This window comes from Geotrypetes seraphini, chromosome 5 (genome assembly GCF_902459505.1).
Source record: "Geotrypetes seraphini chromosome 5, aGeoSer1.1, whole genome shotgun sequence".
Classification (NCBI taxonomy): Eukaryota; Metazoa; Chordata; class Amphibia; order Gymnophiona; family Dermophiidae; genus Geotrypetes; species Geotrypetes seraphini.
Window position 1 is genome coordinate 145,513,456 of NC_047088.1, and position 16,784 is coordinate 145,530,239.

Genomic DNA, 16,784 nt, shown 5'->3' on the forward strand with positions numbered 1-16,784 from the left:
CTTCCTTGCGTTTGTTTTAAACCTGTCCCCCTTCAATTTCATCGAGTGACCCCTTGTTCTTGTGGTTTCTTTCAAATTGAAAAATCTGTCTTTGTCAACCTTTTCGATGCCCCTCAGGATCTTGAAGGTCTCTATCATATCTCCTCTGAGTCTCCGCTTTTCCAGGGAGAACAGCCCCAGCTTCTTCAGTCTGTCAGTGTATGTAAGGTTTTCCATACCCTTAATCAGTTTAGTTGCTCTTCTCTGGACTCCCTCAAGCATTGCCATGTCCTTTTTGAGGTACGGTGACCAGTACTGTACACAGTATTCCAGATGCGGGTGCACCATAGCCCGGTACAGTGGCAGGATGACTTCCTTCGTTCTGGTCGTGATACCCTTCTTAATGATACCTAACATTTGGTTTGCTTTCCTCGAGGCTGTGGCGCATTGTGCCGACGCCTTCAATGTCGTGTCTACCATCACTCCCAAGTCTCTTTCCAGATTACTGACCCCTAGCATTGATCCCCCCATTTTGTAAGTGAACATCGGGTTCCTTCTCCCTATATGCATGACCTTGCATTTCCCTACATTGAAGCTCATTTGCCATTTTTTCGCCCATTCTTCCAATGTCGTAAGATCTCTTTGGAGATTCTCGCAGTCAACCGTGGTTTCAACCTTGCTGAATAGTTTGGTGTCATCTGCGAATTTGATGACCTCGCATTTTGTTCCCGCCTCCAGGTCGTCAATGAATATGTTAAACAGGAGCGGTCCCAGCACCGATCCTTGAGGAACCCCGCTCGTGACCCCTTGCCAGTCCGAGTAATGGCCCTTTACACCAACCCTCTGCTTCCTGTCTGCCAGCCAGTTTTTGATCCATCGGTGGACCTCCCCGTGCACCCCATGATTCCATAGCTTCCTGAGCAACCGCTCATGTGGTACCTTATCGAAGGCTTTCTGGAAGTCTAGGTAAATTATGTCTATGGGTTCTCCTTTGTCCACCTGGTTATTTACCCCCTCAAAGAAATACAACAAGTTTGTGAGGCACGACCTACCCTTGCAGAACCCATGCTGGCTCGACCTTAGCTGTCCATTTTTTTCGATATGGTCACAGATGCTGTCCTTAATCAGTACCTCCATCATCTTTCCCGGGACCGATGTGAGGCTTACCGGCCTATAGTTTCCCGGGTCGCCCCTCGAACCCTTCTTGAAGATGGGCGTGACATTAGCTATTTTCCAGTCCTCCGGGATCTCTCCAGTTTTTAGGGATAGGTTGCATATTTGCTGAAGTGTCTCTGCTATTTCATTCCTTAATTCCTTGAGCACCCTTGGGTGAATGCCGTCCGGACCTGGCGACTTGTCGCTCTTTAGCTTGTCTATCTGCCTGAGGACATCCTCCTGGCTCACCTCTAATTGGACCAGCTTGCTATCTTGATCTCCATTTTCTATTTCCTCTGGTTCCGGAATGTTGGATGTGTCCTCCCTCGTGAAGACCGACGTAAAGAAGTCATTTAACTTGTCAGCTATTTCTTTTTCCTCCCTCACTACTCCCTTTCTATCCCCATCATCTAAGGGCCCCACTTCCTCCCTCGCTGGTTGCTTTCCCTTTACGTACCTGAAGAATGATTTGAAATTTTTTGCCTCTCCCGCTAGTCTCTCTTCATATTCCCTCTTTGCTCTCCTAACCACTCGGTGGCACTCCTTCTGGCTTTCCTTGTGTTCCTTTTGGTTGGCCTGCGTTTGGTCCTGTTTCCATTTTTTGAACGATGATTTCTTGTTACTGATCGCCTTTTTTACAGCTGCCGTTATCCATGCTGGGTTCTTTATTCGATTTTTCTTGCACTCTTTTCTGAACCTGGGGACGTACAGGTTCTGTGCTTCGTGCACCGTACGCTTGAGCAGGGTCCAGGCACTTTCTACGGACTCTATCTTCCTTGTGCTGCCGTTGAGTTTCTTCCCCACCATTTTCCTCATTGCATCATAATTCCCTTTTCTGAAGTTGAGCGCTGTTGTTGTGGTTCTTTTCACCCTGGATGATCCCAGTTCTAGTCTGCACTGGATCATGTTGTGATCGCTGTTCCCCAGTGGGTCTAATACCGCTACTTCCTTTGCAGGTCCCCCCAGTCCATGTCAGAAACAGTAAAGCCAGGATCCTTTTAGTGTTGGGGAAGCATGTTGGAAGGGGGAGGGGATGGGCTAAGACAGGTTACAGTGCAGAGAGAAAGGAACCCTTAAGGTTAATGTAGAGCTTGACATTCTAAATCACCTGATAATGGGAACACAGGGAGGGATATAGACCATCAATATTATAAAGGGTGGTAAGATTCCCCATTCCCCTGCCCAGGGTTAAAGACTGGTCAGTAGTGGAATAGATAGCTCAAGGAGTCATGTGATAAAACTTCCTGAAAGTCATATGAACTTCACACCATTAATATCATTATTCGCTGAAAAACTTTAGAACAATAAGTGATTGGGTATATGCACATCTTAATCCAGCCAGTCCCTACAGGACCCACTTCACCAATAATGACTTCTTCAGGGGTCAAAAGCTGGCTGCCATTATTCAATGCCTAAAATGGCTGCATCAGCAATTATTTAAAACATATGAATAAAAAGAGTAGCAGGAACTTAATCAGAGCTCTTAACCCGATCTCAAAGCTGACAGCAACAGGTGAATAATGATATTAATGGTGTGAAGTTCATATGACTCCCCTGCTGCATTATAGTGATTGGGATATTGAGTTTTAGGCTTGAAACATCAGCTTAAATTAACACCTTTGAAAATTATATTGTCATATGAAATATTGCGCTTTGATTGTTACTTGAAAGATTGTGTCAATTGGGGATTGAAAATCAATCACATAAACACAAATGTAATTTTTATGACAATGATATGTGACACTGTTATAAAATAGTATTCACTTAATTTTTGGTGCACACGAGAGTTTTTTGTTACAAAAAATTCCATGATTGAAATCTGGAACCTATAAGTCTCAGATTTATTCCTTGTACAATTAAGTTCCAAGCAGGTTTCTGAGATTCTTTTTCCTCTCTTATAGGAGTATAGTTTATTAGTAATATTTAGACACTTTATTTATCCAAGTGGAAACCATTCATATTTGCGCTAGAGAAAACCCCAGCCCATCACAATACAATATAAACCGGATGAAGTTGGTCCAGAGGATTGGTCGGTGATCTTCATCATAAGGCATATGGGAACAGAATTCAATATCTCAATATATATACTTTGGAGGAAATGTGGGATAGGTGAGATATAATAGAGATGTTTAAATACTTACGTGGCACACATGTGCATGAGACAAATCTTTTTCACTTGAAAGGAAACATAGAAACATAGAAAATGATGGCAGGAAAGGGCCACGGCCCATCAAGTCTACCCACTCTAATGACCCACCCCCTAACTTCCTCCATGAAGAGATCCGGAACGTGAGGGCATAGGATGAAGTTAAGTGGCAACTGGCTCAGGAATAATCTAAGGAAATATATATATATTTTTTTTTACAGAAAAGGTGGCAGATGCATGGAATAGTCTCAAATAGAAGTGGTGGAGAAAATAGTGTGTTTGAATTCAAGAAAGCATGGGACAAGAATGCGAGATCTTTTAGGGAGAGGAGATAGTGATGCTATGGATGGGCAGACTGGATGGGCCATTTGACTTTTGTCTGCCATCATGTTTCCATGTATGTATGGTTTCTCTTAAGGGTGCAGTTACATCATTTATAGAGTATTTAGTGGTTGTTACAAATATAGTTATGCACTTTCTTTTGTATAGCTGAATTAAAATAATCTCTTTTCGGGTTTTCTCCTTTGTTTCTTATTATTCACTTTGGCACCAATTCTCTATAGGTTGCCTAAAAATTGGTGCCAACTAGTACAGCACTAAGCATGATTCTACAGTATAAATTTAGGTTCATTGTATAGAATTATGCTTAGCAATGCCTAAGCAACATTAGGCTTTGTTAGATGTCCTAACTTTTAGGAATATTATATTTTTTGTCAGATGTATGAGCCTAACTTTAGGCACACTTTATAGAATTTGTAGGTTTGCTCACATCTTTCTCACAGTTTTATTAATTATGGTTAACATTTTTTAATTTATTTACTTCTGTCTATGGCTTGCCACTTATGTTTTTGCTCACTTTTAATATAGCTCACTTTTAATATAGCAATATTTTTTTTCCCATTTATCCTCTTTTATGATTGATACATTAAAGGGCACATTTTCAAAGCATTTAGACACAAAGGCCCGGATTCTGTATAAGACGCCCGTCCTGGGCGTCCTATACAGAATCGGAACAAAACCCGCCAAAAGTAAACCCGATTCTGTAACCGATGTCCATGTTGCAGACGCCGGTTACAGAATCGGGGTTTTGGCCTGGATTCTGTATTTGTAACATATGTATAATTGAATTAAAAAAAAAAAAAAAAAAGATATATATATATATATATATATATATTTTTTTTTTTTTTGTAAAGACTGGATTAGCAGAATCCATAGTTCCTGAATTGGTTCTTATTAATCAGTCCTTTCCCCTTCACTGTGATCAGATATTCCCTCTTTCAGAGTAGCAAATAAGTGAAAAAGCAGACACTAGTTAACTAGTCTGCAATTGACTGGTATTTACGTGGGTTATTTGAAACTAGAAACTCCATGTGGAAAGGAAATTCTATAATCTAGGCACCCACACTTATGTAGCCCCTTACCCATGGAAGCGTCAGCAGTGCACTTGAGCTATTCTAAGATATATAGCATGCAAATGCAAGGGGTGTATACATGGACGGAGCTTGAACTTACACACATAACTTACAGAATACCAATACTGGGTTATACTGGAGTTCTGTAACATAATCTGGGCCTTCAGGTGCTGTCAGGGAACATTCTTCCACCACGTATCCTCAAGGGACCTAAATGGAGGTGCTGAGTTACAGAATTGCCCCCTTACTGATTTTAAATTTTCAAATACAACAATCATGCAAACACTTTACTTTGGCTATACTCATAGTTGTTTTTTTGGATTATCTTCTACAAGTAGCCTTTTCCTTTAAAAGTACTGAAGTAAAAATGACAAATAAATTTAGAATTTCCATTTAGCATCCACAAAATCTTGATCCATTCAAAAAAAGAACCTGCAATATCTCCAATAGGCTTGCCATTTAGGATGTGCTTAAAGGTGGTCATCAAGTTATCCAAAGCGGGGGGGGGGAAAGCTTCTTTAAACTGAACATATGCATACCATCTTCAGCTTCTTCAGGTCCATCATAAGATTTATCAATGGCTGCTCTAAAGCTTTCATTACAGCCTCGGCCACGGACCATATGAGGCCTGGGTCTGTGAAAAGGAAGATCATTTTTTTTTACTTCAGCGACAGCAGTTTGTAGACTCTCCAGTGAGCTGGACATTTTCAATCCTAGGGTGGGACCAAAATCTTTACCAGGAGATTCTAAAGAAAAAAAAAAAAAAACAATCATAGGGTAAGTATAGAAATTTTGTTTATTTGGTCATAAATAATGAGCAGTGATAATGCATGGCAGTAACAATCTATCAAACATGCTTGGTCAAGAAAGCAAACTTGCTCGCCTATGACAGGTGCTCTCTGAAGACTACAGTTCACTAGTATGCAACAAGACTAATCTCCCCTCCCCCCCTTTTTTATGAAGCTGCATTAGGCTTTTTTATCACCAGCTGCAGCAGTAAAAGCTCTGATGTTCATAAAAGGGGCTTCATAAAAGGGGGGCCTAAGTTTGAAGAAGAAAAGACATAAATCGTTCATAGTTTTCTGTAGAGAAAAACAACAACATTTCACTCTTTATGCCTGGTAGTTTCTAGGAAAACCATAGCTCCTCACAGTTCTATACAGCATATTTGGGAAGAAAAGTATGAAGAGGAGATGGGTCTATATGATAAGTGAACTGTTGTGCAGAAAATACTTTTTTTTCAAGTAAATAATTTTGCTTACTCTGAAATTAAGCACATCTTACAAGTGTAATTTCAAGCTATAAGTGGTTAGCAGTGAAAAATGGGAGAAGCAAAGTAAAAAGAATATTTAATAGACTTGACCATTTTTTGGGAACAAAACTCTTATAATTGTCATTTTCTAACAAGACATACAACAGAAAAAAATCATAAAATTGGACCTTTCTGAAATCCTTGTATAATAGGCAGCCCGAGAGCCCGTCTCGACGGGCGAACCTAACGCAGAGCTGGGAGGCTCGCGTGGTAGCCCATCAGAGATGCGGGGATGTTGGGGGAAGCAGGAGGCAGGTGATTGGTCGGCGGGAGGGGGGAGAGTTTATAAGCCGAGCTTGGGAGGACTTAGGGCGTACCTGGTCCTCCGAAGCTGCTTTTCCGCCCGCCCTCCCCCTTTGATTCATGGTAGGGAGAGTAGAGTAGGGAGGCTTTGGCGGTATCCCGAGCTCCTGGCTGGGCTCATCAGGAGATGAGCGGTGGGCCAGCTGGGAGCCGTGTCTGGTGGGTCAGGTGACCCAGGATAATGAGGCATGTGGGGGACATGCCACCCTTAGATCCTTGCTTCAACAGCGGGGTAGTGGGCCATAACTTGGTTTACAGTAGCTTGGGAATTTTGTGTTATAATGTAATATGCTGTTTATATGTTATCAGTCTATTATTACCAATAAACAGGGCTGCGGCTATTTTTCACCATAATTAGTGTTGTGTTTTTCTGGGAAATAGTGGTGGGGTATGGGTTAAAAGGTATAGAGAGAGCGGGCCTATCCAGATTCTGTTGTTATAGAAGGAACCCTTTTACTAATGTTAAGCACTAATCCCCCCCCCCCCCTTTTTACAAAATCCTGAAAGTCGGCACACTGAATGTCCTGTGCTTCTTCCGAAGCTTATAGGAACTTATGAGTGTTGGGAGCAACGCAGAGCATTCACTGCCTCTTTTACAAAGCCATGTTAACAGCTGCCGCGCAGCAACAGCCCCAAAGCCCTTTAAATCTCTATGGGCTTCGGGGCTGTTAGCACAGGGCAGCCACTAGTGCAGCTTTGTAAAAGAGGCCGTCGGTGTACCGGCCTGCGCTAAAAACTACTTTCACGGTTTTGTAAAACGTGGGGGTTAAGGCAAATTCAATGAGTGATAAGGAGCTACTGCATAAATGCATGATGGCATTTTTCAGTAGATTTCCTGTTTCTACTCTTTGAAGCATGTTTTGCTGAATTTGTTTTAAATTGTTCCGAGGGTGCAGAACCAGTAGCCAGCTAGCACATTATACTTACCACATACTAACTGGCCAAAGGAGAGTTAATACAGGTTTACTTAGCACCTTCTAAACAGCAAGTGGTAAGTGTTCCCATGTCAACTCTGTGCAAGTACTACAGGCTACATTAGCATATGACCTGCCCCCCAAAAAAGTCTTCTAAAAGTATTATGTAAAATTAGAAGCCACTGCATGTTAAAACATATTAATTGAAAAATTTAGCACATTTTAGTGGAAGGGCCCCATAATTTGTTACCCAAACAGAAAGGATTCTCTTTGTTGTTTTCCTTTTGTCACTATAAGTCTGGGTATAACAAAATTAGATGGACTTTATATGACCCAAGTATGCTACAGGTAGATCCTAACAGATTTTCTACTATTAAATAAATCTTTTTGGACATATGGTTCAGGGTAAAGTGTTGCCTGGAAGACTAATTGAGATTGCTAACAAGTTAAAAGATAGGAGCCAGAGCATTGCTAAATGGTAATTTTCACCATGGAGAAAGATGAAGAATGATGTGCCCTATAGATTTGTACTGGGAGCAGTGCTTTACATCATATTTATAAATATGCACAGGACATGATAAATGAGGTGATCAGATTTGCAGATAACAAACTTGTTCAAAGATATTGGATCACAAGCAGATTGCAAGGAATTATCAGATGATCTCACAAGAAAGGGACATTGGGCGTTAGAATGGCAGATAGACTTTTAAATGGAAAAGTTTAAACTGATGCACACAGAGAAAAACAATGCAAACTGAATATATAATCCAGAGCTCTGTATTATAAATCACCAAAGGTGTGCTTCTATATCAATCTATGGTACAATGAACCACAGAGTACTGTATACAGCTCTGGACACCTCATCTAAAAGAAAAAAAAAAAATATATATATATATAGCAGAACAAGAAAAGCTTCAGAGCAGGGCAATAAGATGTTAAAGTGGGTGGAACAGTTCCCCTATGGCGAAAAGCTAAAGAAGGTAAGGTTTATCTTTTCAGCTCAGAGAGAAGATAATAATAATAATAATAATAATAACTTTATTCTTATATACCGCCAACAATCTTGCGACTTCTAGGCGGTTTACAATAAAGAGAAACTGTACAGACAGCGAATTACAGATGGCGTAGAGTAGATATACTGGAGATCTATAAATTCATGAGTAGAGTGGAACATGGAAATAGGAAATGGTTGTTTACATTACATTAGAGATTTCTATTCCGCCATTACCTTGCGGTTCAAGGCGGATTACAAAAGAGAAAAAAAAAAACGGAGGGTTACAATGGAAAAACATTTGTCCTTTCTAGAGAGGTAAAGAGTAGGTTATGTAGTTTCTGTGTGGCGGGAAGAGGGAGGGGGGGAAGGACGGTAAGTTTGAAGTTAGGGCTGTTTCAGGAATTTCTTGAAGAGTATAGTTTTTATTTCTTTTCTGAACATCTTGTAGTCTGGTCTCATTATCAGTATATTGGCAATTTGGTTATCTAGTTTAGCTGCCTGAGTGGCCAGGAGGCCATCGTATAGTTTTTTTCCGTTTTACTTCTTTGATCGAGGGGTGTATGTTTTTCTATGTCTGATTGAGGTGGTTTGGATGAGGCGGTTTACCCCTTTAAACAATAGTAAGGCAAAGGGATACTCCATGATTCTCTAATAGGTTGCCCTTTCAAAACTACTGTGAATGTATATAATTTAAACTGTGAAATTGATGAAATATATACAGATTCACGATCATTTATCTGAAATGCTTTGACAGAGACTTTTTGGATTTTAGAATTTTTCAGTTTTTTGGAATGAGGTGTTGCCAGTGGTCACAGAGATTCATATTTGTTGCCTGCTGTGGAACCACACCCTTCTCTCTGCCACACTCTGTCCTTGCTGACATCACTTTCTATGTCCTCCCTGGTTGGATGTGACAGAAAGAAACCTGCATGGCTGCAGTAGACAACAAACATGAATTACTGCAGCCACCAGTGACACCTCAAAGGTATACCAGTGTGAAGTAAGATGAACAAGTGAACAAATATCATTGTAGAGTGAATTATTTTAAGTGACTTTGTGGCTAAGTTTCACTTTTGATGCTAAACTGAGCTTTTTTTTAAATACAAATTAAAATGCATCAATGTTACAAAAAAAAAAAAAATATCAGTTTGTGGAGCTTTTTGGCATTTAGGATCTCAAACAAAAGATAGTCACCCTATATAAAAATGTAGTTGATAGGGCTGGGTTTTAAAAAAGGATTTAGAGAAGTTCTTCAAAGAAAGTTCATAAACCATTACTAGTCATAGAGGCTTGGGAAAGCTATCATTTATATCTGAGTCTGATCAGTAAGGAAAGGCTCTCCTTTTTCTACCTTGCCAGTCATGTGTGACCTGAATTGGACACAACTGGAAAGAAGTATGGGTGGATTAGGTATTTACCTCAATAATCCTCTTTCTAGTAGAAAGGCATATGAGCTTGACCAGTGGGTTGTGTTCCCCTACTCGCAAGCTTGTGTATAAAGCATCATCTACATTTTTTGGCTCCTCCTTCTGTGACACTGTTCTGTGCTCCTCAGTTCATACCAAGACACTCAAGAAAATAATACAAAGAAAGAGGAGAGGTACAGGGAATTCCCCGCCCAGCCCAAATCTACTCTGACTATAAAGAAAATTGATTAGAAAATGAATATATAACAAAACCATACCACAGTGCAACAGACACTAACACAGAAATAACAACCATACACCCAAGTCGGGCATATAGGAACTCTTACATACTTCATGCATTGTTTTATTTATTATTAATTTTTTTTTTTTTTTAAATAATTTTGCCTGTGTGGCATTAGCCATCCCCCACTCCCCCTGAAGGGGAATTCATCAAAAATTACTGAGCAATCCAGGATATTCTACATTTTGCAGACCCCATAGCAGCAGATCACGCAAAGGCCCAGGACACCTATGTCTGAGTCAGTAAGCAGGTGACCTGACAATTTGAGGGTTGTCAAGACTCATATGCCTTTCTACTAGAAAGAAGATTATGGAGGTAAGTATTTAATTTTCCCTTCTAGTGTAAAAGGCATAAGAATCTTGACCAGTGGGATGTACCAAAGCAGTCCCTCAAGTTTAGGGAGGGATAAAGGAGCCTGCTGAGAAAAAAAGAAGACCCCAAAGTGGAGTCTGTACGAGCCACCACATCCAATCTATAAAATTTAGTAAAGGTATGGAGAATGAACCACATAGCTACCTCTACCTCACAAACCCTGTCAGGCAGCACCACTCAAGACTCTGCCCACAAAGAAGCCACCCCCTAGAGGAGTATGTATGCAAAGAAAATGGTAGCTGCTTATTGCACCCAACATACACTGAGGAAATAGCTGTCCAAATCCACCTTGCAACAGAAACCTTAGAGGCCAGATTCCCTAATGGCTAGAATTAGTAAACACAAAGAGATGATCCAAAATATGAAAGGGATTTGTCACTTCCAGGTTCTGGATGACAACCCTATGGACATTCAGCAAAGTCAACATCCTATCTCTTTTCTGTGAGCTCACTGAATGAAAAGCGGGTAGTTGAACTTCCCGATTCACATGTAAGGCGGAAACAACCTTTGGAAGGAAGGAAGACACCATGCACAGTGAAACCTGCTTCGGTGAAATAAATAAAAGGTTCCCTATACAACAGGGCCTGAAGTTCCGACACTCTTCTTGTTGAAGAAATAGCTACCAGAAATATAGTTTTAATAATCAGATCCATAAGTGTCGCTTCCTCTAAAGCAGGGATCCCCAAAGTCCCTCCTTGAGGGCCGAATCCAGTCGGGTTTTCAGATTTCCCAAATGAATATGCATGAGATCTATATGCATGCACTGCTTTCAATGCATATTCATTGGTGAAATCCTGAAAACCCGACTGGATTTGGCCCTCAAGGAGAGACTTTGGGGACCCCCTGCTCTAAAGGTTTGTAAGGAGCTTTGCACAGTGAATACAGGACAAGGTTATGGTTCCAAGTTGGAAAGGGCTGCTGCACCGGTGGCTTCAGCCTTGTAGCTCCTTTCAAAAATCTAACTATGTCAGGAGAAGCCAGAGAAACATCCTCCAGACAACTTCTGAAACTTGACAGACCTGCTACTTGAAACGTAAGAGAACTGACTGCTAGCCATTTTGCTAGCCCCTCCAGAAGAAACACTAGAATAGCTGAAAGAGAAGCCTGAAATGGTTCAATAATAATAGTTTTTTTAATATACCGCAGGACCGTGAAATTCTATGCGGTTTACAAAGATTAAAAGATGGTACAAATTGAAAGAACTTAACAGAGGCGAAAGATAGTGGTTAACAGTTCAAGGGAACTGTTATTGAAGAGAAAGAATTGAACGGGTCAGCTGTCTAGATACTTTAGAAACAGATATGTTTTTAGGTGTTTTATAAATTCCCTATAAGTGGAAGGCGTAAGCAATAGTGCTAGATCTTTACCCCATAATGCTGCTTGGCGTGAGATAAGGTATTGATGGTGTCTTTTGAGTTTACATCCTCTAACTGGGGGGGAAATGAAGTTCAAATGTGTGCTTCTCTTATGTCTGTTGGCTGAGAAGAAAAAAGGTTAGTTATGTATTTGGGGGGCTAGACCATATAGTGCTTTAAAGCAGAAACAGGTGAACTTGAACTTTACGCGTGCCTCCATCGGTAGCCAATGCAGCTGTCGGTAGTAAGGTGTCACATGATCAAACTTCTTCAGCTCGAAAATCTGTTTGACCGCTGCATTTTGTATAAGTTGTATCGGCGCATATTATTTTGGGAAATTGCTAAATAGGCGATGTTAAAGTAATCAAGTTGACTCAGTATAAGGGATTGTACCAGAATTCTAAATGCTGACTTATCAAAATATGCTTTAATGGATCAAAGTTTCCAGAGAGTGACAAAACCCTTTCTGATTAAGGAATCTACTTGGTCTTTCATGGTTAGGCACTAATCTAGTATTACACACAATGCCTTCATAGTAGTCTGAATAGGATAACTAAGTTTATTGATGCATAGTGGTGTTTTGGTGTCAAGTGGATGTGGCAAAACTACAAAAAATTTTGTTTTTTCTGAATTAAGTTTTAGTTTGAATTCAGACATCCATTGCTCCATCAAATTTAGTGCTTCTGATGCTTTGGGAGTAACTTCCAAGAGAGAATTAGCAAATGGGATGATGATCGTAAAAACATCTACATAACTGAATAGTTTTATCCCCAGCTGGGTCAAATGCGTACCTAGTGAAGACATGTAGACATTGAAAAGCAATGGGGATAGTGGTGACCCTTGCGGTACACTACTCACAAAACAATGGTGTCAAGTCCCAGAAAAATGTAATAACAGAATGAGAAAGGACTTGAAATCCCTTAGTATGAACACTGTAGCCCTCAGATACCTGTGCTGCACAGTGGTCCGAAACTGCTTTCCGGTGTGTTCTTTCGGACCACTGTGCAGCACAGGTATCTGAGGGCTACAGTGTTCATACTAAGTGATTTCAAGTCCTATCTCATCCTGTTATGACCCTTGCGGTACACCAGATGGATTGCTCCAGGTATCGGAGAGATCGTAATTGAAACATACTTGATAGGTACAGGACATGAGGAAGACTCAGGCCTAGTCCAACACCTCTTCCCTAATGCCAATTTCATCCAGGCATTGTAGCATCTTCCCATGGTCCACTAGGTCAAAGGCAGAACTCATATCAAATTGCATGATAAGGGCATTGAGGCCCTTGCTGGACAAGAGAAGCAGATTATCTAAGATAGACACAATTATTGTCTCAGTACTGAACAAAGGTCTAAAACCGAATTGAGTTTCATGTAAGAGAGAGAACTGATCAAGATATTCCATCAGTTGGGTATGTACCAATCCCTCCATGATTTTTACACTAGCACACCAAGTCTGGAAAGACTGCCAGCTTTGATATATACCACCACCATTGCATGCTTCAAAAGTAAAAACCAAACAACAGAACAAAGAAAAAAAAAAAATGGCACCTTCATCTCATGTATAGAAGGATGAACTGTGGAACACTGAGCAGTGTTACAAGAGAAGGAGCCAAAAAATATAGACAAATCCTTCTACACAAACTCATTAGTAGGGGAGCACAACACATCGGTTAAGACTCGTATGCCTTCAGCAATAGAAACTGGGATTTATTGGCTGTTGGTCTGAACCAGGACAGTATTTTCTCTATAATTACATAATCAGTACAATTTAACCTGGGTGAGTCAATCGTGTGTGCTTATGAAGATGATTGGCTACACTAGATCTTAACAATATTAAGATTGCTAACCAAATACAAGTGAATACTATCAAACCAAGCCATTTCATGCTCTATTTTTCTGTTTTCTTTTTCTAAGGATTTCTGCAATATAGTTTTCATTTAGCTAGTCTGTTATAGATGTATGGATAAAAGGAATACACACTATTTAAATATATATATATATATATATATATTTCCAGGCTATGAGGCAACAAACTAAACATCTGGAGATGGGGCAGATTTTCTATATCCACAAGAGTAACTGTAATTTGGGAAGCAGGCTGTACTAAGTCCTTCAATGGCATGTCCTGTAACTTTGGCATATCAATTCACCCTTTATTGTCTCAAATACAACTTAGACTGTGAGACCATTTGGACAGGGAAATAACTCATGTACCTAAATACAAGTTATCTTGATAGCTTGGATTTTAAAAAGAAGAGTGCAATAAATATTAAATCCAAATCCATTGGGAGCAAAAATAATCCTCTCTCTTTCTTTACCTCTAATGAAAAGCAATATGTAGCAGAGGGCCGCCTAAACTTTTCCTTTCAGTCTATCCAATGACACCAACACAGAAATCTGAAAAAGACTCCTTTAAAAGTAGTGAAAAGGGTTCTATCTCGAAGCCTTTTCTTCCCCTTTTAAACAAAACAGGCATAGTTCTAATTAACATTGTACCTATATATACGCACCTAGTCTATAAAACACTTACATTCCTTTATAGAATACTAGCTTAACAGATAAAGTACACATATGTTTTAAAATTATTACTTCATTTATTTGTAAGGAACAAAATTATCCAACACCCATACTACTCATGAAGAAGTAACTGTCTCCTAGATTGCATCACCTTTAGCATCATAATTGCGGTCAAATGTTATATTTTGATATGTCTTTCACATTGCTATTAAATAATATTTCCCCTTCCCTCCCTCAGGTAAGAGTCTAAACCCTTGCCTACATAGTCCCAAATGCAGGATGAAATTTAGCTTGATTTCACTCATCAACAGGACAATGTTTCTGGACTGCTAAGCTGATGTCATGATTACTCATTTAAAGATGGAGTTTCTGAGAAGGATGAAGTCAAACCTAAATGGATATTCTGCCCTGGAAAGAAAACACCATATTAGATAGAGCCTCCCTGTGTGGCAGAAAGATAAACACCAGGAGGGGATAGGGAAGAATGACCACCCACACTCAGAGAGGCACTGGAAGCAGAATAGCATCAAGAAGATAAGTCACATTTTACAAATAAGCATCTGTCTTTAGGGCCACTGCTCTTCAGCATAGTATAAACTCCCATTTTTACCTTCCATTTACACTTCCCCATCATAGCATGTATAAGATCTTACTACATTTAGAAAACATAACATGTAGGGGACTCTGTCTACTCTGGATTTCCAAGGGTCTTGGCTTTTAGAGATGTGAATCATTTTATTTATTTATTAAAAAAAAAAAAAATTACATATCTATGCGGTTTCCATATCACATACATAAAATCTTGTTTCTTTACAATTATCACATTTATAACATAGACATGTATACAACCTCATTAATTATCCCTGTTATAAACAGGGATAGAGCACAAATTCAATCAATTCAGAAATACAATCAAGCTTTAAATCATACATTGCTGTTAAAAGAATTCTAAAAGGCGATTATCAGCTGAAATATATCTTAGCATAAGAAGGCATTGGCACAACAATTGAGTTTTCAGCATTTTCTTAAAATTCATCCTCCCCCACACAAAACCGCAGGATACCAGGCAAGGTATTCCATAGTTCTACGTCAGCCACAGATATCATTGTGCTCCGATCCTAGCATGCATAGTCGACACTCTGCCCTCCAAACTTAATTTCATCCCATTTACATCTCTAAGCTCTCTTCTCGGTTTATAGATCTCAAATAATTTTTTTGACCATAATAGATAATGAGGCTATAGAAAATAACATATAAAGAACACAAATAATCTTAGTTTTAAATGTTTCTACAGAAAGATTTAAACAGTGCAGAATCAAAATACGGGCTAAGTATGAAAGAGAAACATTCAAAGAAGAGGTTTTAGATGTACTAATTTTTAAGCAGGTGTGAAGGCTGCAATTTAGTTCACACCTGTTAAGTCTAAAATTACAGCTGCGATGATTGGAACATCACCTCTGCAATTTAAAGAATGAAGAAAAGATGTTGTTTTTTTAAAATGCTAACCTCCTAAATGGGATTGAAAGACTGAGTTGGCATGCCACTCACTTGTATAATGGTCAGCACCATAAAACCAATTTATCCCAGGTACCCACTACAGTAGTATTTTTTTTTTTGGTTGTTTAGCACCGCAAGGACTGCTGTAGAACTGCAATTCAGATTAAAGATCAGTATTATTCCTCTGAATTGCAATGAGACAATCAGATAAACAAATGTCAGCAGAAATCTTGAAGTCTAGCTTAGTAGTTAAATAAGAACTGGGAAAGATTTATGTGATTAACTACAAAAATAATAACAAAAATCATAGCTACAGAAATTTCAGCGCTATTGAACAAGTTAACATAGCATCGTACTTATAAATTGTACAACCGTAAGTTCAATGCAGTTAACAAAAGATTAATAATAAAATAACATTAGAAAAACATAAATTATTTAACTAGGTACTTTGAGAAAATATAAGTTTTCAATTGGGTTCTAAAATGTTTATAAGAGCAAGTGCTACGCAGCAAAGGTCGAAATTCCTTATCGTAGAAAGCAGCTTGGTATGCTAATGTATGCTAAGATTGAGAGAAGTAAAGACCATTTTGGGGGTGGAGCTAAAATTAATAAGATAGCATCAATAATCAGCTCAGTTTAACATTATTCAGAAGATTAAAGTTTCATGTTTAGTAATCATTTTATACCATACATCATATTGAAAGGAAAATGGTGGGAAAGAAACTCATCGAAATCGCAAGGAAGATAGAGTCCGTAGAAAAGGTCTGGACCCTCTCAAGGGCACGGTGCACGAAGCACAAAACCTGTGCATCCCCAAGTTCAGGAAAGGGTGCAAGAAAAATAGAACAAAAAACCCAGTGTGGATAACAAATGCAGTGAAAAAGGCAATAAGCAATAAGAAGGCATCATTCAAACAGTGGAAAAAGGACCAGACAGAAGACAACCAAAAGGAGCATAAAATACACTAAAAGGAGTGTCACCGAGTGGTTAGGAAAGCAAAAAGAGAATATGAAGAAAGACTGGCAGGGGAAGCAACAAATTTCAAATCATTCTTCAGGTATGTCAAGGGGAAGCAACCAGCTAGGGAGGAAGTAGGACCCTTGGATGATGGAGACAGAA

The 16,784-nt window shown here is 39.4% G+C and overlaps 1 protein-coding gene across 4 annotated transcripts in view; it reads right to left on the reverse strand.

The window, feature by feature from the left end:
- The window catches only part of PARD3B (par-3 family cell polarity regulator beta), a 1,834,390-nt gene that overhangs the window by 769,458 nt on the left and 1,048,148 nt on the right, over window positions 1–16,784 (reverse strand). For all 4 annotated transcript variants that reach the window (XM_033945029.1, XM_033945028.1, XM_033945030.1 and 1 more), the window contains one exon: window positions 5,232–5,438. In XM_033945029.1, the coding sequence (XP_033800920.1) occupies window positions 5,232–5,438 (207 nt within the window). The remainder of the gene's footprint in view (window positions 1–5,231; window positions 5,439–16,784) is intronic.